The sequence below is a fragment of the Acomys russatus genome, chromosome 1 (assembly GCF_903995435.1).
Source record: "Acomys russatus chromosome 1, mAcoRus1.1, whole genome shotgun sequence".
Classification (NCBI taxonomy): Eukaryota; Metazoa; Chordata; class Mammalia; order Rodentia; family Muridae; genus Acomys; species Acomys russatus.
This window is the reverse complement of record NC_067137.1, coordinates 107,094,957-107,116,565: the sequence shown is the minus strand read 5'-3', so window position 1 is coordinate 107,116,565 and position 21,609 is coordinate 107,094,957. Positions and strand designations below refer to the sequence as shown.

At 42.0% G+C, this 21,609-nt stretch overlaps 1 protein-coding gene across 3 annotated transcripts in view; it reads left to right on the top strand.

Moving 5' to 3' along the window:
• The window catches only part of Kcnk10 (potassium two pore domain channel subfamily K member 10), a 141,950-nt gene that overhangs the window by 70,701 nt on the left and 49,640 nt on the right, over positions 1-21,609 (top strand). For all 3 annotated transcript variants that reach the window (XM_051150247.1, XM_051150231.1, XM_051150239.1), the window contains exons 3-4: positions 6,934-7,051; positions 19,868-20,028. In XM_051150247.1, coding sequence (XP_051006204.1) covers positions 6,934-7,051; positions 19,868-20,028 — 279 coding nt within the window. The remainder of the gene's footprint in view (positions 1-6,933; positions 7,052-19,867; positions 20,029-21,609) is intronic.

The following is a 21,609-nucleotide window of genomic DNA, read 5'->3' as shown; positions in this document are numbered from 1 at the left end:
AGCAGTTGAGATGTCTCAGCCTGGATGTGACAGGTGAGGTGAACTGAGTAAATGTGATGGTGAGAAAAAAAAACCCAAAACTTGGGGTGGACAGATCTATGTTTCTAGAGTCTGGCACAATGGTCTTCCTGTTGATGATTTTAATAGCATTGCTGGCTAGACTTGCCATCCACCATATGCGAGCTGTGGTCCAGGTACCTCACTATTCTCAGTCTCTCCCGACCCACGAGGACAGTAATGATGACTGCCATATATAGTCATTGTGAGGGCACTCCTAGGAACTCAAAAGGGATTATTATCATCATCATCATCATCATCATCATCATATGCAACTTTAATATCTGAACTGTTGCATACATTGTTAAAAGCCTTGTTAACAACTTTGCAAGGGAGATAGACTTTCCTTATTTTATAGAAGAGAGAACAGATTCAGGGAGCCGGGAGACTTTGTACAGTCCAAACATTTGTGGGTTTATTTATATTTGCAGGAATAATATTCACAATACTCTGCCTGTCTGCACTGAGGCAAAGATGGCCTCTGACCCTGGCAGTGTGCCTAGTTGAGTATGGCTCCAGACTTCCTCCCCGCCTCACTGCTGTTGATATTCCAAAGCGGCTCCAGCATGCTCCCTGCTGAGTCAATGAAATATTTATGTGTTAAGAACTTCTGAAGCAGGAGAAAGGAAGAAAGAGTGTTGCAAACAAATTAATGTCACCTTTCTGCTTCTCACCTGAGGCTCTTCCTCTACCATAAAGGAGCGAGAGCCTGTCTGCTGGGCTTTGCATCACTGAGGGTGTTTCAGGGCTGTTAATGCACTCGGTTCGCCAGGCCTTCCTTATGGGGCTCATGGCTGTCCCTCTATCCATTCATAGCCGAACATATGCTTACTTAGAGTACGCATATGAAGCCACTTCCCACACTCACAGACCACGCCACCTCATCCCTTGACTAAATACACGACTTAGCAATTCTTTTTGCTGATGGTGTCCTGTAGGGATGAAGAACCTCAGACAGCCAGAGATGTGGGTGCACCCTCAGATAAAGTCCTTTCTTTTTGTCCTGTGGTATAAGCTATTAGCAAAATGACTGTGGCCTGGATTAGAACTGAGCTGTGCTTCTAGTTTTAAGTTTTAACAGGTCCAGTATTCATTCTGGAAATGTCCTGAATTGGAACTTAAAATCCAGTGCGTGTGGCACAAATCTGTTGATTTCTTCAGCTAATCTGGGAGAAGTGGATTGGCTCTTCGGTTGTTTGTCTTCATGGTGCCTCATAAGGAGAGAGAGAGAGAAACAGATGATCTCACCAAGTACACAGATCATAGGAGAAAAGCCCCAGACATTTATTGGTCCCCTGTGGGCTATCATTTGTTCTTGTGCAGCATTAACACTCATGATGGCATCTTGTGCTGTATGGAAGTGTGATTTACACAGCCCGGCATCCTAACAGGAGCCTGGCTAGGCGTCCTGCAGGGAGGAGTCACCTCTCCCTCCCCAGTTCATGCTCTCCTCACAGCAGGCTTATTCTGTGGGCTGTAGCTTCTGTATTATACTTTCAAAGTGGTCTTCATGCATGGTGTTGGGACACAGGGGTTGATGGAGATAGAAAGAGGGTACAGATTTGTTTAGATGCTGCCCTCCTCCAAGTCAGTTGCCCTCCTGTTTTTGTCTCCCTCTTCTTTTTTTCTTTTTTCTTTCTTTTTATTTTATTTTATTTTTTTGAGACAGGGTTTCTCTGGGTAGCCTTGGCTATTCTGGACTCACTTTGTTGACCAGCTGGCCTCACACTCACAGCAATCCACCTGCCTCTGCCTCCCCTAGTCCTGGAATTACAGGCGTGCACCTCTACGCTTGGGTCTCCCTCCTCTTTTTTATTTTATTATTTAAAGATCATTTCACCTGATAACACATGTATTTGTGGGATGGTGGTTGTTATTTTTATGATTATCTTATATACTAAGAATTAGAAATGTTTTTCTTTCATACCTCTGGAAGGAATGTGTGTCTATGTCTACTACCTTAGCTTCTTTATTCATTTAAGCACTTGCTCTAGCGTTCCCTCTCAAGTCATTTGCTAGGCAGCCAGAAATTTCAACTTGGGTCAAATAAGAAATACAACAAATGGTGGAATTAGAAGATAATGTCTTATATGTACTATCTACCATCTATCTATCTATCTATCTATCTATCTATCTATCTATCTATCTATCTATCTATCTTCTATATATTCTCTACCTATCATCTATCTTTCTATGAATCATCTATTAATAATATACCTATCCTATCAAACTCCTATATCATCTACCCATTACCTATGATATATCTATCACTCATCTATCAATACCTCATTTACCAATTATCTATTGTCTTTCTATCACTTGCCATCTGTCTTCTCATAAGACTATGTGAACTTGATAGTGATTGACTCTGTAGATGAACAGGTTTTGCTCACTGAGTCTGAGATTGTGACCCAAATTGATGTTAACTGCATGGTTGAATTTTCACCATGTAACAAACTTCAAGTCTTGGGGGGGCGGGAGGGGCAGATACTGGAGATTGAGCCTAGTAGAGTGGTGAACAGCTAGGCATGTGCTATCTCTTCAGCCCCATATAATGTCTTTTAAACTCAACTATGTACAGTTTAGTTTCACTGTCTGTGTCATTTCATCACTGGTATGGTTAAGTGTTATGATATCCTGGTCCTTGGTTTTCCTTTTTTTTGTCTTGGGAAAAACTCATGAAGCCCAGGTTGTCCTGGCATATGCAGCCTTGAACTCCTGATCTTCTTCCCTCAGTTTACCAAATTCTGGAACTAAAGGTACAATTCCCCTTATTCAGCTTTAGATTGACTACAAAAATATGTGATTTAAAAAGCTGTATAAGTTTTAAGTAGTTTCACTATAAGTAAATGATATTTGTTTTGGGAGTATAAATATATTAACTGTATTTAAATATTATACAATATATAACATATACTAAAGCATTGCATGCTACCCTCAGAAATATGGTGATTTCTATCAATGTGATCCTCCAAATTCAAGTGACAGCAGTTATAGTCAAGTTTATTAGTTAATTACTTAATTAGCTAATAAATTCTTCTTGATTTTTTTGAGATAGGGCTTTTCTGTGTAGCCTTGGTTGTCCAGAACTTTCTTTGTAGACCAGACCAGGCTGGCCTTGCACTCACAGAGATCTGCTTGCCTCTGTCTCCTGAATGCTGGGATTCCACCATTGCCCAGCTTTCTTTTTCACTCTCTTGCTTCCATATTACTGTGTGTAAGTGTGTGTGTGTGTGTGTGTGTGTGTGTGTGTGTGTGTGTGTGTGTTCTGGGGTACAGGTGAGCACCAGAAGATAACCTAGGATTCTGTCTTCAGGAACTTCCATTACCTTCTTTGAGACAGAGTCTGTCATTGGTCTTTTGCCCATCAGTTGAGTTAGACTGGCAGCAATGAGAGCTCCAGGAACCTCCTGTCTCTACCTCCCCAGAGCTAGGATTACAAACAAGGACCACCATGCCTGGTATTTTTATGTGGGCTTTGGGGATCAAAGTGAGGTCTTTATGTTTTTGAGGTAAACATTTTTTCTGACTGAGCCCACCTCCCTAGATCCCAATTTTGTTTTTTTTTTTTTAATGTAGAACAATTAAATGACCACCATTTCTAACAGCCACATGGAGCTTGGGGTCTCTACATGCATGTGTGTTCAAGGAAGTGGTCTAGTTAGAGATGACCATGTGAGGTCCTCTTGTCTGCATTCTAGGACAATGGCCGAGCTCCATGTTCATGTGGATATGAGGATGGAAATAAGAGACATGGAGTGTGTTCTGGCTGTTATGTATAGAGAACTGACAAGGGTATCCACTTTGGGATAGACAGGGTTTGAGTGAAGGCTCCTCTTCTTTCTGGCTTCAGAGGCATCCCTCTACTTTTCCACATGTGTTGCAGCATCACCAAGGTGGGACCAATACCACCTTCTTGGGGTTTCGGGAAAAGATAGACTGCAGTTGTACTTCTAACGTACCTGCCTCAGTGCAGGTGCTTGATGGGTATTGCTTTCCTCCCATTTCAGCTGATAAACGCTTCCTTTGAGGGCCACATGCAAAACTATTAAATATTTATTAGTTATGTTAGTCAAGAGAAATGAATCTGGAGAAGGCATCTTCTTCAGAACTTTTTATGTGCCAGTAATCATTCCTATTTGTCTTTCTCCCAAATGTGTATTCATGAGCGGTGCTGGGTTTATTTATGATGTTTGTATGAAATTTTCAGCTCCGTGACACTTGACTGGATCTAAATGCTCAAATTTTATGGAAGGTATAAATTACTAGCTATTGGTGGTGTGATTTGAGGCCCGACTGACTGTACTGGAAGTATGATGGGTGAGTGGAGCCATCAGAGGCAGATACGCAGCGAGGAGATAAGCTTTTGTTAAGACCTTGTGACACGGTTGGATGGCTCTCACACAGCACAATGAAAGTGAGGCTTTAGCATAGGAAAGGACTCCACATCTATCTCTCTCAAAAGCAGAGTAGAGACCGGTAGACGGCTGAATTGGCAAAGTGCCTGCCACGCAAGTATGAGGACCACAGCATCCATATACAACCCAGGTGGGAGGGCATGCATATGCAATGTCAGTGTTGGGGAAAGGGAGGCGGGTGGACCCCAGAGCTCTTTGGCCAGCCAGTCTAGACAGTTGGTGAGCTCCAGGTTCAGTGAGAGATCTCATCTAAAAAAAAAAAAAAAAAAAAAAAAGCTGGCGAGTGACAAAGGAAGACATCCACTGGTGACCTTTGGCCTCCACACATACATGCACATGCATGCATGCACACCCACACATGTATGGACAAGCTCACTTAGATCAGAATGTAGCTCTGGGTAAATAAGTAATTGTGTCACTCAACTCTGATTCAAACCATTGGCAAAAATACCTGTGCACTTCCTATGCAGCTGATGTTAGATTCTGGGATGCTAGAGTTTATGTTAGAAGCCATAGCTAGCTCCGTCATAATTTCATATTCCTGGAGGCAAGGAGAATTAGACTAAAGACAAACAGAGAATACTCTGCCATCTAGTCAGTCTTATTTGCATGCAAAATGTATTCTACATCTTGTTTTTGTATCACTTCTGAAATAAGAAAGATATTTTTGCATATTTAAGCAGTTATTTATAAAAGAACAGGAAGGAAAAAATAGGCAACAGAAACTCTACATAGCCTTCTAAAGCTAAATAAAATATTCACCCTGTGGCTGTTTATAGAACGGTCACTTATCCATATCCTAGAAGGCTTGAGTGATCTCACTGGCATCCATATTGAAGAGAATAAGGAGTTTCCAGTTGTCCTCCAGTTTGTGACAACCACCACATGCCTGTTTGAGCCAAGCTTAAAGGGGGAATGTTGAGGACAAATAGCGACATGATTCATTATTTGTGCCTTGCCCTCTCTACATTGGCAAATCCCAACTTTGCTCAGAATTTGGAGTCTCAGTCTTTCTATGTAGTTCATGCCTCCATCACCTCCTCCATGAAGTCCCCAACAGTTGTGGACTGCACGAGCCTGAGATACATCATAGCAACTTCTTCTGCACCTTCCCTGAAGCAGGATGGCAGGTCAGCTCAGGAAGGGCCCCTGAGAGGATTTATCTTCCTCTGCTCATGCTGCAGCCGGGGGGGGGGGGCAGCTTTTAGGGTTAGTGGAATTGGTGCACAAGGCTAAGGTGGCGAAGGGGGCATCTGTGGAGCTGCAATGCATAGACTGAGGCTTTGAGGAAAAGAAGGGTCCAAGTGATGGGCATGGTTGTGGGAGAACGTAATCAAAACCACAAGGGACTGAGGGAGCACCCCATGGAGTGGAGACATTGCAGTTGCTGAGAGATGGGACTGGGTCATCATTGGGGACAATGTAGTGGCCATATTTAGAGTATAGGTTCCAGTGGACACTGAGGATTCATTCAGGTTGATTAAAAAGAGGGATCAGGACTGGTGAGATGGTTTGTTGGGCAAAAGGGGCTTTCTGCCAGGCCTGATGGACTGAATTCCCTTACCAGAACCCAAATGCTGAAAGGAGAGAAGTGACTCCCTCAAGCTGTTCTCTGACTTCCACACGTGTGTGAGGGTGGGCGTGTGAAATGATAGTTATGAAACTGATGCTACAGTCATGTACTGCATAACAGTTCAGTCAAAAAATGGGCTACGTATATGCTGGTGGCCTCTGTAAACTTGTTGATATCAATAGTGACCTTTGTTTGTGTTGGTCCACTTTATGATGTTTAAACATTGAACGACCGTGTCCTTATTTTACATGACTGGCTCTGATAAACCTAACCCTAACAAAGACAGACATGGGCTAAGAATATTAAAGGACTCAGCCCACCTCATGGAATCGTTATAGCTGTGCAAGGGAAGGCCTCATCCTCAATTTGCAAATAGGTTAATTAGGCTTAGAGAGATCGAGATAGCAAAAAACTTAATATTTTGATATTAATAAATGGCAGAACCGAGCTGGTCTGACCAGGTGGCTGACGTTAAACTCCTGTGTTGTTGGAACAAACTCAGCGGAAAGCACTCTAACAAGACAGAAAGTGATGAATAAAAAAAGGAACCTACATCCTGGCTTTCCAGAAATGACTGCTTTGGGTGGACATCCTGATAGACATCTACCCGTACACACAGCACCACCTATGCATTTTGTGTAATCGAGGCCACCTATGCCTGTATGTTTTTATATAAAAGGCCCTATGCTCTAAACCCTTGATTTCCCCCACTTAAAAACCATCTGATTTTCATGGATCTGTGGTATGCCACGCAATGCACCGCATACCTTCTCCAGCTTCCCTGCTGGTGCCAGATCCTTGCAGGTTCTTGAGCAGTATAGTAATTTATTGGAAGCTTAAAAACATCCTTCTAACCCATTCTTGTGCTCTCCCGTCTCTTTGCAGCATGCTCTTGATGCTGATAATGCAGGAGTCAGCCCAGTAGGAAACTCTTCCAACAGCAGCAGTCACTGGGACCTTGGAAGTGCCTTCTTCTTTGCTGGAACTGTCATCACGACCATAGGTACCCACTCCGTCACTGGTATCTTTTTCTCTGCAGGCCCTCCCGAGGAATGCTTGCTCTCAGGAAAAAGTGAAGCTTGGTGAAGATTTCAGAATGAACAGCTAGAGGGCGTTTCAAGAGAAGGAACCAAATGCTGATGCAAGAGTAGAGGGCACGACCAATCGAACTTGGATTGCTCTGTTGCGCTCAGATTTCATTTTAGGGATTGTATTTCTTTGTAGAATTATGTATAATGGTATGAAGATATTCTACAAAGTTGGGAATGGGGGTTGGGAAAAACACCCTTTGCCTCTCTCCAGTTTTTTTTTTAATTGCTCTAGAGAAAAGAACTTTCATCTCTTTTGTCTGATGTTTTCAATATCTACCCCCGTGGCTTTAAATATTAAACTGGAATGGCTACTTCTAGAATTTTCAGTTCTAGGCATTGTTTCTTAACTTCCCACTGTGCAAGTGGAAGCACTGGTTTCTTTCTTTCTTCCCATCCCACTTGCGGAGGGCTCCATGTCCAGTGTCCCTCTCTTCCTAAGATAGGTTAATTACATGAAATCTGGATGATTGCTGGAAGCTGTCTCTTGTGGCTGATCCTCAGATGAACTTTCATTACTGCTTTCCCATAATAGTGTCTGCTTTATCTCATGTATTTATTTATGTATTTTTATATATTTCCTTACACTTGGGTGTTGTGAGTTTTTGTCGTTGGGATTACTTTATAATTATAACAGTGTATAATAGCTGTGATGCTCTAGTCATTGGCCAGTATGCATAGATCCTGATTATGAATGATGACATCTCCTTTTCCCATCTTTCTCCACCACACAGTGTTAGCTGACACCATCTTTTCAGTGTTTGCCTTAAGATGATTAGCACAGCTATTAGGAGACTTATCAGCTTTAAATAATAAGCATGTGCTCTTAGCCAGTCCATGCACTACAGTCAGTAAGCTTGTTTAGGATCTCAATTTCCTTTTGCACTAGGTTGCAAGCATCATGCAGTCTACACAAGAGACAAGAGCGCGTATTTACATTATGTTTGCTCACCCTCATCTTTGCACTTGCTCTATGTTAAACCTGTGTTGGTGTTGGTGCATCTCATCTTTTCATATTACTTCCCTTTATCATCATTTATTTGGCTGGAAATCACCTTGAGAAGTCACGTGTGGCTCCTGGAGAATCCAAGGGCAGTGGTGCACACCTGTGATTCTAGAACTCGGAAGATGGAGGTGGGAGGAGAATGGGGGATGACTTTAACGTTCCTAAGATGAACTTTCTACAGTGATACTCTACGAGGCCAAGCTGTTCCTTCTGAGAAGCCCTTAACTTTGGTTTATGGTGTGGACAGTCAATATCTTATGGGGGCCTGTTTTAGAGGCTAAGGGCTGTTTTAGAGGCATACATTTTTGGTTTTGGTTTAATATCTACTCATAAGATTTAGGATCTTCTATGCTAGTGAAATCAAGAAAATTTTATGTGACGCAAACATTTGGAATGAAAGAGAATTGTGGTTCTTACTGAGGCTTGTGTCAGTTGAGGTCTTCAGGGAAGCAGCAAGAGGATTATATATGTGTAGACATGGGGCAGGAGAATTGGCTTCTGCAACCATGGGCCCAAGAAGTTCCTTGGCGGGCTGCTTGCAGTGGAAGCTTGGGGATGCCTTCGGATGGTTTAATCCAAGTTCAAAGTTCCCAGGGATGCTGATGGTATAACTCAGACTGGGGCCAAAGAGCTGAAAATCCAGAAAGCCAGCAGTATAAATCCTGGTGACTACAGGTCAGAGAGGTTGGAGTTTTGGTGTTCAAGTGTAGGAGGAGGAGGAGGAGGAGGTGGTGGTGGTGGTGGTGGTAGAGGAGGTGGAGGAGGAGGAGGAGGAGGAGGTGGTGGTGGGGGAGGAGGTGGAGGAGGAGGAGGAGGAGGAGGAGGAGGAGAGAGCTCTTTTTTTAATTTACTTTTTAAAAAATTATCTTGCTCCCTTTACACAGTGTATGTAGTCACTACAGCAATTTATGAGAGAGAGAGAGATATCTTTTCTATCCCTCCCCATTTTTCTTCTATGCAAGAGCTCAGCCAATTAAATGATCCTACCCACAATGACAATGGATTTTTCATACTTAGCCCATAAACTCATATGACAGTGCCCCGTGGAAACATCTAGAAACATTTTAGCAGACACATCCAATACAGCTTTATCAGTTCTCTAGATATTCATAACCCAGTCAGGTAAGCACCTAAAATTAACTACCAACTAACTCTCTTAATCTAATTAATAAACCTAACAAGCTATTTTGCACTTGCAATTTTTAAATAAATTGCACCAGCTATTGTCATAGTTTTAAGTGTTGATTAAATATTTAGGTGTATGCCTGGAAGCCTCTGGGATCTCCAGATCTGGTTGGGCTATACTGGACTTCGCAGACTCACTACACCCAACAGAGAAAGCATGTGGCCTGGACCCCTGTGGCACTATGAACCTCAGCCAACCAAAGGACCACACTGCCATCCATCAGATAAGGATGACATCAGAGTAGAATGTGCTTGTCAGTCTGGTTTTTAGGATGAAGAGAGGGATCATGTATTTTAAGAGGACTTGCAAAATAATTAAAACCGAGAAAGTCTTGGCCATTTTGAGAAGTATACTTCGGAAAATACTCTCAAGTGCCAGTATTAGATTGACGAGCTATTAGGGGATGCTACAAATAATGGCGAAAAACCTATTCATTTCCTTCTGGTATGAAATTGCTAAATCTGGATTTTGTCTGATGCATTTGAAGAACAATATCTATGCTGGACTCTCAAGTATTACAATTATTTTCAGTAAATAATTTTGAGTTACTAATAGTATTTATTGGCCCTTACTTGTTTTTTCAGCCACCCATGCAGTTTTTTTTTTAATTCACCTTTGTCCTAAACAACAGTATATCTAATCTTCCTCTTCCACTCATGACACCCACTTTCCCACTCAAGACCCCTAGGCTCTGGAGAAGAATGAAATTATCTGTACAAAGAAATTTAGTCTGTGGTCAGAGTTCGAAGACAGCGACAGGATTTCTTGGAATTTTGCTTGAGCTCTGGAGGGAAGGGCTTCCTCACCTTCTTTCTGGTGATGAGCCTAGAGAAGAAAGGTCCAAGCCTCTGCCCCTTATTGTCTTCCCTCAGTCAGCTGCTCTGCCTAGAGCTGAGCTAATGCTAGCAGAGTAAGGAAAGGGCCAGTGGTAAGTGGACCCTGCTCATCCTCTGAGAGCTCTGAAAGTAGCTACTTGCAAAATACTAACAAACATATTAAGCCTTCTATTTTTCCAGATACAGTGGGATTTTCCATTATTTTTAGGCTTAAGCTAGTCTGCCCTAGATTTACTATAATCTAGACATTCCTAACCAATGCGCACAGATGCTAGAGAGTTCATAGAACTCTTTATCCTTTGACCCCACAGCCAGAGCCTGATTCTTCTGGCCACTGCTGTTGCCATCTTTGGACCATATGATTCAAGTCTTAGGCAGAGCTGCCGTATTGGATGAACCTCTGGGTTCATGTGTCCTTAGCTTGCCTATCTGAGATGCTGTTCCCTCTTTGAAAAAAGGCTGGACACTGTGCCTGACCAATTGTTCATAGGATTGCAAATCATAAAGATGCTAGCTACCAACCAGTAACCACTACAAAACAAGCATGCAGACAGAACCAACCAAAAATATAACCCAATACCCGAAGCCCACAGCGCACCGGATCCCTCTTCTATGCAATTTAGAAAATGTTACTTTTCCCTCTCCTTTTCTTGCCTAAGACATAATTAATTGTAAGCTGAATACTATTTACCCAAGTAAAATCTATTCCGGAGTATAGGGTCTCTATAGCGCCACACAGAGAAATTTAAAAAAATCAAACTAGCTTGATACAAGAAGTAATGAGATGGGAAAAAATGGCCACATTATATATAAAAAAAAAAAAAAAAGCCAAGTACTTCTGGTAATTCATTGCAAGGCTTGTGACGAGGCTTACAAGTAATCTCAGGGCTTAGCCATTTTTTAAGTTGTTTCTGAGGAATTTCCCACTATCTAGGAGTGAGAGCAATGGAGCAGTTATCTTGGGGAGCTTTGTCTCATTTACTGTGCAGTTCATCTCCTGTTCTGCTTGCTTGAGGTCATACAGTTTGCAAGCCGATGTTGTTCACATTTCCCTTCAACTATAAGCAATGTTAGAGCATCAGAGTTCTTTGCAAAGCCCATCACTGATGTCCCCTTGGGCTCATGTTGTCCCATGTTGTAGAAGGATTAAGATGTTTTCACTTTTGTAACCCTTTTAACATCAAGGTAAAAAACCTTTATTCGGGAAGTTGGTTGTTTCCTTGGAAAGGGCCCAAAGAGAGATTGTTCTGTCAAAGGGCATGGAGCTTTTTTTTTTTTTTTTTTTATTAATTTATTCTTGTTACATCTCAATGGTTATTCCATCCCTTGTATCCTCCCATTCTTCCCTCCCTCCCATTTTCCCATTATTCCCCTCCCCTATGACTGTTCCTGAGGGGGATTACCTCCCCCTGTATATGCTCATAGGGTATCAAGTTTCTTCTTGGCAACCTGCTGTCCTTCCTCTGAGTGCCACCAGGTCTTCTCCCCTCCAGGGGACATGGTCAAATGTGAGGCACCAGAGTATGTGAGAAGTCACATCCCACTCTCCACTCAACTGTGGAGAATGTTCTGACCATTGGCTAGATCTGGGTAGGGTTTAAGTTTACCGCCTATATTGTCCTTGGCTGGTGCCTTAGTTGAGTGGGGACCCCTGGGCCCAAATCTGCCTATCTAAAATGTTCTACTTGTAGGTTTCTAGGACCCTCTGGATCCTTCTACTTTGCTATTCTCCCATGCTTCTCCTCATTTAGAGTCCCAATAGGATGTCCTCCCCTCTGTCCCAGTTTCCTGGTAAGTGAAGGCTTTCGTGGGACATGCCCCTTGGGCTAGTATGCCGATATAAGTGAGTATATACCATTTGAGTCTTTCTTCTTCTGGGTTAACTCACTCATTATGATCATTTCTAGCTCAATCCATTTATCCACAAATTTCGGGAATTCCTTGTTTTTAATAGCTGAGTAGTATTCCATAGTGTATATGTACCATGGTTTCTTTATCCATTCTTCTACTGATGGACACTTAGGCTGTTTCCATGTTCTGGCTATTATGAATAAGGCTGCTATGAACATGGTTGAGCAAATTTTCTTGTTGTGTGCTGGAGCATCTTCTGGGTATATTCCAAGGAGTGGAATTGCTGGGTCTTGAGGAAGCCCTATTCCCATTTTTCTGAGATAGCACCAGATAGATTTCCAAAGTGGCTGTACTAGTTTGCATTCCCACCAGCAATGAAGGAGTGTTCCTCTCTCCCCACATCCTCGCCAGCATGTGGTGTCACTTGAATTTTTGATCTTAGTCATTTTGATGGGTGTAAGATGGAATCTCAGAGTTGTTTTGATTTGCATTTCCCTGATGACTAAGGAGGTTGAGCATTTCTTTAAGTGTTTCTCAGCCATTTGATACTCTTCTGTTGAGAATTCTCTGTTTAGTTCCAAGCCCCATTTCTCAATTGGGTTATTTGGTTTGGTGGTGTTTAATTTCTTGAGTTCTTTATATATTTTGGATATTAGACCTTTGTCAGATGTAGGGTTGGTGAAGATCTTGTCCAAGTCTGTAGGCTGTCGCTTTGTTCTCTTGACAGTGTCTCCTGCCTTACAGAAGCTTCTTAGCCTCATGAGGTCCCATTTATTAATGGTTGACATTAAGGCCTGGGCTGTTGGTGTTCTGTTCAGGAAGTTGTCTTCTGTGCCAATGTGTTCCAGGCTCTTCCCTACTTTTTCTTTTAACCAATTTAGTGTCTCTGGTTTTATGTTGAGTCTTTAATCCATTTGAACTTGAGTATTGTGCAAGGTGACAAATATGGGTCTAGTTGCATTTTTCTACATGTAGACATCCAGTTAGACCAGCACCATTTGTTGAAGATGCTATCCTTTATCCATTGAATAGATTTGGCGTCTTTGTAAAAAAATCAAGTAACTATAAGTGTGTGGATTCATTTCTGGGTCTTCGATTCGATTCCATCAATCAACCATCCTATTGTTGTGCCAGTACCATGCTGTTTTAATTACTGTTGCTCAATAGTAGATCTTGAGATCAGGTATGGAGATTCCTCCTGAAGATCTTTTATTGTATAGGATTGTTTTAGCTATTCTGTGATTTTTGTTTTTCCATATGAAGTTGAGAATTGATCTTTCAATGTCTTTAAAAAATTGTGTAGGTATAGGGAATCTGTAAATTGTTTTTGGTAAGATGGCCATTTTTACTCTGTTAATTCTTCCAATCCACAAACAAGGGAGATCATTCCATCTTCTGATGTCATGTTCAATCTCTTTCTTCAGAGATTTAAAGTTTTTTTTTTCAAGCAAGTCCTTCACTTGCTTGGTATCAATACACTTTTTAAAAGAGCCTTTCATGTGCTGATATATACAGAGATTATGCCTATATCATTGGCCCTCTGTATCTGTGTTTTTATATCATAAAGTCAAACCAAATATTGATTGAAAGTATTCAAAAGAAAAAGTATATGCACACTGGATAGTTTTTCCATATCACCACCCCTGAAACAATACAGTCTAACCCCCTGTACTGGATGGTTTTGTGTATTAACTTGACATAAGCTACAGTCATCACAGAGAAATGAGCCATAGTTGAGGAAATGCCTCCAGGAGATCCAGCTGTAGGGCATTTTCTTAATTAGTGATCAATAGGGGAGGGACCAGCCCACTGTGTTTTGGTAGTCCTGGGTTCTATAAGAAGGAAGGCTGGGAAAGTTGTGTTGAGCAAGCCAGTAAGAAGCATCCCTCCATGGCCTCTGCATCCACTCCTGCCTCCAGGTTCTTGCCTTGCTTGAGTTTCTGCTCTGGCTTCCTCCAATGATGGACTATAATCTAGAAGTATAAGCCAAATAAACCTTTTTCTCCCAACTTGCTTTTTGGTCATGGTGTTTCATTGCAGCAATAGAAACCCCATCTAAGACACAGCCATTCACATAACATTTACATTGCATTAGATATTGCAGGTAGTTTAGATCATATGGAAGGAAGTGTTTAGGTTTGTGTTCTAATATGGTATTTATGTAAGGGAAGGGAACATTCATGAACTCTCTTATCTGTAAAGGGCTCCAAGAACTAGTCTCCTAATGGCATCTAGGGATGGTCATGCAGCAAAGGGACCTCTCCAAACCAGTAACCAGACCAGAAGGAAGACTGGTATTGCTCAAGGGTGCCTTGCACCTGCTAAATTCTTCATAACTAACTCCGATATGAGAACTCTCCCTTGCCTTTGATTATTGCCTCTGTTAGTAGGTCCATAGCAACTAGCTTTTGTAAGCTGGAGGGACGTTGCTCACTCCTGTGTACAGACACATTTTCATAGACCATCATATCCAGAAAGTCAAGAAATGATCACATTATTACCAATGACTATGAAATGCAATTAGATTTTAGTCTTTGTGTTGTAGGAATACTTTAAATAATCTATTTTAATAGATTTGTTATACCTCTACCTTCTATACTTCTACCAACTCCTCAACACTATGTAGGAGAGGAAGAAGGTTAGAGGGGCATGTGGGTATAGGTTTCTTAGGCTACTTCTGGTTGGTTTGAGTCGTTGGGTTCTTTTGGGCAATACCAATCTCAGTTGTCAGGATACCCAGCAAACAGCAATCAGCAAACAGCAAACAGCACATGAGCCAGGAGCCTTCTTCCTCCTCCAACCATCTTCTTGAAGCCTCCTTTTCTCTCTCTCTTCTCGAAGTGTCTTTTTCTCTCAGAGTATTCCTTGAAGCATTCTCTTGAAGTGGCCTTTTCCTCTCCCTGTGTGCTGGTATTTATACCTTCTCCAAGTCCTCAGAATTCCAATAACTGCAGTTGGCAAAGACCACGCCCCTCTCTGAGCTACATGAGGCTGTTTTCTGCTGTGGAAAAACTAAACGCAGCTCCATATCCCACACTTGGGATTAAAAAAAAAAAACCTGTTTACACAACACAACTCAGTTTTAAAAGAAACCAAAACTTCCACTACATTGTGTCATTTTCAGGTTAAGTAATCTGAATCATATGTCTCCTGGTCAAGTCTCAGGAGGTGGCTGGTGACTGTTTCTTGCCTAGTCGGATCAACAAAGAGTCAGACCAACAAAGGCACTGAAGTAGCTGTCTGAATTTTTTAAATACTTTGGTTGGATGTTTAATTCATGGCCACCGAAATAGCGACTATTGTACCTAACAGTTACTGATATGGGCTAGTGTAGTCCACACACATGTTCTCATTCAAGCTTTTAACAGCCACACAGGGTAGGTATTAGCCTCATTTATCTATGACAAGAATTAGACCTAGAAAAGTTAAACAGCTCACCCATTATGTCACAATAAATAAGCGATGGATCCTAGTGTCATTTACCAGGACCAGCAGGGCTTGGTGCAAAATGAAAACACATGGTTCATTTTTAAAAAAAATTTTTTTATTAATTTATTCTTGTTACATCTCAATGGTTATTCCATCCCTTGTATCCTCCCATTCCTCCCTCCCTCCCATTTTCTCCTTATTCCCTTCCCCTATGACTGTTCCTGAGGGGGATTACCTCCCCCTGCATATGCTCATAGGGTATCAAGTCTCTTCTTGGTAACCTGCTGTCCTTCTTCTGAGTGCCACCCAGTCTCCCTCTTCAGGGGACATGGTCAAATGTGAGGCACCAGAGTACGTGACAAAGTCACATCCCACTCTCCACTCAACTGTGGAGAATGTTCTGACCATTGGCTAGATCTGGGTAGGGGTTTAAAGTTTACCACCTGTATTGTCCTTGGCTTGTGCCTTAGTTTGAGCGAGACTCCTGGGCCCAAATCTGCCTATCATAATGTTCTACTTGTAGGTTTCTAGGACCCTCTGGATCCTTCTACTTTGCTATTCTCCCACGAAGAAGAATGGATAAAGAAACTGTGGTACATATACACTATGGAATACTACTCAGCTATTAAAAACAAGGAATTCCAAAAATTTGTGGATAAATGGATTGAGCTAGAAATGATCATAATGAGTGAGTTAACCCAGAAGCAGAAAGACTCAAATGGTATATACTCACTTATATCTGCATACTAGCCCAAGGGGCATGTCTCACAAAAGCCTTCACTTACCAGGAAACTGGGACAGAGGGGAGGGCATCCTATTGGGACATGGTTCATTATTAAAAAGTGATTAAGAATGTTAACATGGAAGCATCAGACTATTTAACCATGCACAGGACTGCAGAAGGTCTGTCCATGTTTTACAGCTGGTAGGGAGACTACGCAGGTGACAGAAGAATGAAATTTGGTTAAGTGCATTTTATGTAACTGGTGCTGGGCCAAGCCATCAAAAGTCTGACACCAGACTTTCATTTTTCATTTACTTTAGCCATATATAAGCACAGCACAGTTACGTAAAAAAAAAAAAATGATTTCTGATAACAACTCAGTCCCAAGTGCACAACAAATTTAAGAGACAGTTACATTGAGATTCAGTACTGTTGGGTCCTTTGGGTACAAGATGAGCACTGCTGACTCAGAGATAGTACTCAAGGTTTAGGGTGTGGGGAGAATGACTGATGTAAACATAATGCCTTTGGGTGTCAGAATTGGCCTGGTCCCAAGATAACACAGAAGTTACTTAGTTGTATAGCGTAAGTGACATCACGCATAAGGATGAGCTTTATGGGCTAAAAGTAATGCTCAATATTTACGAGGGAAAGATTTGAGATAAGTAAAGCATTAACTGTGGGAGAAGCGGGCAGAACCAGGCTCATGAGATAACACAGGATCACTGGCTTGTAAACTACACTCATTCCCAGAATTCCAAGAGGAGCAGCTAAGCACCTCATTCTGTCGACGTGATACGTTGTGTCTTTAAATTGTCCTGGCTTCTCCAGTGCTTATCTGTGTGCAGAAGAACTTTTTTTTTTTTTTTTTTTTTTTGCCCTCTACATAGACCCTTTCTGAGTGTGAGATCCCGCATAAGTTGCACAGTCCATGCATTCAAGCACAGATAGGTTGGTCCCACAGCACAAACTCTTTAACAGCTGGACCTGAAAGGTACAGTTTGGCAAAGATTTGATTTGGGCACATAAGAAGTGTGTGGAAAGTCCTTCGTGTCTCATGACTACGTCTTCTTTAAACACTAGCTTTCTCTTCATGAACTTTGAGATGTTTTCTACTTAGGGGCAAACAGAACCAAGATCCATCCAGTCCTCTTCTGTAATAACCTCTTTGTGTCTCGGTGTCCTTGCTGGGCTGGTCATCCTTTGCTGAGAGTCAACAGCCGCTGATTGGTAGAGGGACTTCTGGACTCCCTTTGCTTTCCCTGCATCTGAGGCACCAGCTAAGGTCTTTTCGAGTAGTTGCTGTGTGAGCTGTCACCACTATTTGTCAGCCTCAGTGTTGTTTGGCTGCCCAAGAGCTACCATGTTTACCACTCAGCCACCATGGATCCACTTAGGTCATTGAGCTAAAACAGCTTAAACCAAACACACACACACACACACACAAACACAGTGTCAACTGTATACATACATACATACACACATGCCATATTTGAATATTGTCTTATTAACCACCTTACCAGAAAACTTCAATTTTTATTTTACTGTGAAATGTCAACCAATTCTACTACTGCTACCACCAAATACTTTCTCTGTTTACATTTGTTTCTTGAATGTCTCCAGTACCATAGATTTGAAACTATTACTTTTCATTGTTTAAAGACAATGGGTATTAAGAGATGATACAGAACTTCCTTGATTTTTGTTGGAGGTACTTCCGGGGAGACAACAGCATGCCCTGTGAGCACACTGGAGGACGTGTGTGGAGCCTGTCTGGATTAAGAAATGCACAGTCAGTAGGCACAGTGCTTCAGTTTGCCCACACCTGCAACGTCTTTCTGAAATGGACTAGCAGAAAACATGGATTCCCTGAAATGAGGCTGTTGTGAGAGAGTCAAGCTAAAGCTATGAGTGTCTCTATAAGTTTCTAGAATGTTTCAGAGACTGGCCCCTGTAATACAAAGCTGCCAAGGCATACATGTTTTCTTTCTGATCGAATAAGTCAGTGTAAATAGGATTATTCTAGGTGGGTATGCTTGGCAACATCATTTTGTCCAAGATCTGAGGAAAAGTCCCAGGAGCTTTGTGGCACATTTAAATCAACATAATAATGAGCAAAAGAAAATAAGATTAGGAAGTCTTGCCTGGACACTTATCTAAGAAATAGAAACTGCAATTTAAATAATTTGCGGTAAGAGGTTTAAACGATTCTGAACATAAAATTATTAAGAAAAATAGCCAAGTGATTCATTCCCAAGGCAAAATGTAGCAGCGAGCTCTCCAGGCCCATGGGAGCACGAGTGATGGCCAAGAATGTTTTTCTCTCTTGTCCATCCTGAGAAGATTGTTCTTTTCCATGCTGCGTTCTCAAATGTGTCTCTTGCTGTGGACCAATGCCTCACCCATTGCTGGGGACCAATGCCTCACCCATTGCTGGGGACCAATGCCTCACCCATTGCTGTGGACCAATGCCTCACCCATTGCTGGGGACCAATGCCTCACCCATTGCTGGGGACCAATGCCTTACCCATTGCTGTGGACCAATGCCTCACCCATTGCTGTGGACCAATGCCTCACCCATTGCGTGGATTAGGAAACAGACTCCACATGAGCTATATGAATTGGGGAGAATGTTAAGCGACAGTTGTAAGACTGTAATGATAACTGACAAGAAAATGGATATTAATTACTTGAGGCTTTTACCCTATGTAAATTGAGCTAATATTATAAGCTTCATTCTTTCAGTAACACCATCACCAGGCCCATTTATATGGAATAAGCCTCACTATACAAGACTTACTTTCAAATAAGCCCAATACTCGCTATACAAGAATTACTTCCATAATTTCAAAACTCTTAAGAATGCAGATGTTCATGTTTTCAAACAACTATGTGAAACTCATTTTAATCGACCTGACTATAGATGAATCTTTTGTGTTCAAATATCTATTTAAATTTTTTTTTCAAGATAGTGTTTCTCTGTGTACCCTTGCCTGTTCTGATTCATTCTGTAGACCAGGCTGGCCCCGAACTCAGAGATCTGCCTGCTTCTGTATCCTGAGTGCTGGAATTAAAGGCATGCGCCACCACCATTCCATCAATGAACATTTATTTAGCACTGATTGCTCTGAGTGCAAGGGTAACGGGTGGAGATACAAGACCCAGGGACTGTGTGCCATTCCCAGGAAAGACAGTTGGGCACAGCTAGATTTCACTTTGCTTACTCATTCTCCCCACTACCAGGCTTCCTTACCTCGGATAGGGAAGAGCAAGTCCTTTGTCCCTTCTATATTTATACTAGACTAGTTTCCTCTTCAACATTCAGTGCCTATTACTGTATGAAAGCAGATGCTGAATACAGCAAGTCCAGGCAAAGAGGATGCCTGTGGAACAGTACTGTACAGAGGCAATGGTGAGACGTTTTTTGTGCCATTCAATTGTGTCCATGATGTGTGATGTTTCTTAAGAGAAAAGCATCATTTTCTATCAGTAACACAATTCTGGCTGGCCACGCTTTTCTTAAAATGTATTAAGATCTCTGAAACATCGAGACTGTAGGGAGAGAAGCAAGGGGGTGCTGTTTTGAGTTGTAAAGGGTTTTGGAGAATACGAAAGTCTGTGGATTCTTTGATCTAATGCTCTACTTTCTCTGCCACCTCACTACTTTCCCTCTCTCCCCCCTCCACTCTCTCTCCCCAGGGTATGGGAATATTGCTCCAAGCACCGAAGGAGGCAAAATCTTTTGTATTTTATATGCCATCTTTGGGATCCCGCTTTTTGGTTTCTTATTGGCTGGAATTGGAGACCAACTTGGAACCATCTTTGGCAAAAGCATCGCAAGAGTGGAAAAGGTTTTTCGAGTGAGTACTGCACCACTTTAAACCCTTACTACTGCGCTCATTAGCTTAGCCTAATAGGGTTTAGAAGGCAGCAGCAAGGTCTCCGTCTGAATGAAATAGTTGAATGCTGTGATTGTGTTTTCCCTTTTGGCGTGTGTAGACATGGGATTGTGCCTAAATATCCTTTTCTTGAGTAACTTCCTGCCTTGTAGAGGTACTTACAGGATCAAAGAAGGTGAAGTATGGATTACCAGCACAGATTTCCTGAAGAGGTGAACCACACGCAATGCCTTAGTCTGTTTATACTGCTGTAACGAGACGCCTGAAGCAGAACGGCATATAAACTTAGTTCACACAAGTTGGAGGCTTGATGTTTAGATGCTTGGTGAGGGGCTGGGCTCCTGCTTCAAGGTGTGGTTGTCAGTGTGATCTCTAGAGAGAGCGTGCTAAGACCTCGTGGATGCAAAAGAATAAGGGCCTGGTATTGCGTGATGCCACTTTTAAAGACTTTAATCCTATTGGTGGAGGAGGAGCCTGCATGATTTAACCCACTTTAAAGGCCCTGGGTTTTAATATGATCACATTAAACAACACCTGTCACATTTAAACCATAGTATCTTAGCTCCCCTTACAGAAGATAATGTGCAGGCTAGATGGCTCATTGGGTGAGGGGACTGCCTGCTAACGAGTTCAATCTCCAGGACCCATATTGTGGAAAGAGAGAATTGACTCTTAGAAATTATCTTGGATTTCCACCTATGCACTAACACACACACACACACACACACACACACACACACACACACACACACACACACAATGAAAAACATAGAACATAGTTTCCTGTTTTTAAAATGCTGTAGAGAAATATAAGCTCGTCTGTCCCATTATGAGAATGTCTTCACCTCTTTGATTTCTGCACAGTGTCTCCAGGCTGATCCTGGATTCTTCTAGAAACTGAACTTCTCCATTCTCCTTTCTGTGCTTTGTATCTTTCTCTCTTCATGGATTCTCCTTGTTCTGACCCCCCCCCCCCCCCCCAATGCTGAGCATCCTTTAGCAATAGGGCTCCAATACTCTATGCTGAGGTGTGAAGCATTGTATGACCTTAGTATGTAGTTTTTATTAAAAACATTTATCATTAAACAAAGGACAAAAGCCTCAGCCTGAGGAGTTGATTTCCTAATGATGGTATGACCTCTGTGGCAGGCATATAGAGTGGTTGTGAGTGGCTAAGGTTGCCAGTGCCTGTCACCCACACACATTCATTTGATTTCACAGAACTCATTGTCAACCATTTCTATATTCTTACTCAGTATTGATGTAATTATCAAGTCTTCTGTCCTTCAGGAGACTGTTACTTATGGTAACTTAACTATATGTGTGTGCATGTGTGTGTGCATGCATGTGTGCGTGTGTGTATGTGTGTGTGTGTGTGCCTGTGTGTGTATATGTGTGTATGAGCTCAGAGCTCCCTGATTTAAATGGGTACCCTCTTGTCTCTGCCTCCCCAGTACTGGGATTATATATGTGTGTTGCTATGCCAGCTTTCTTCACGGGTGTTGGGGACAGAACTCAGTTCCCTCACACTTGTGTGCCAAG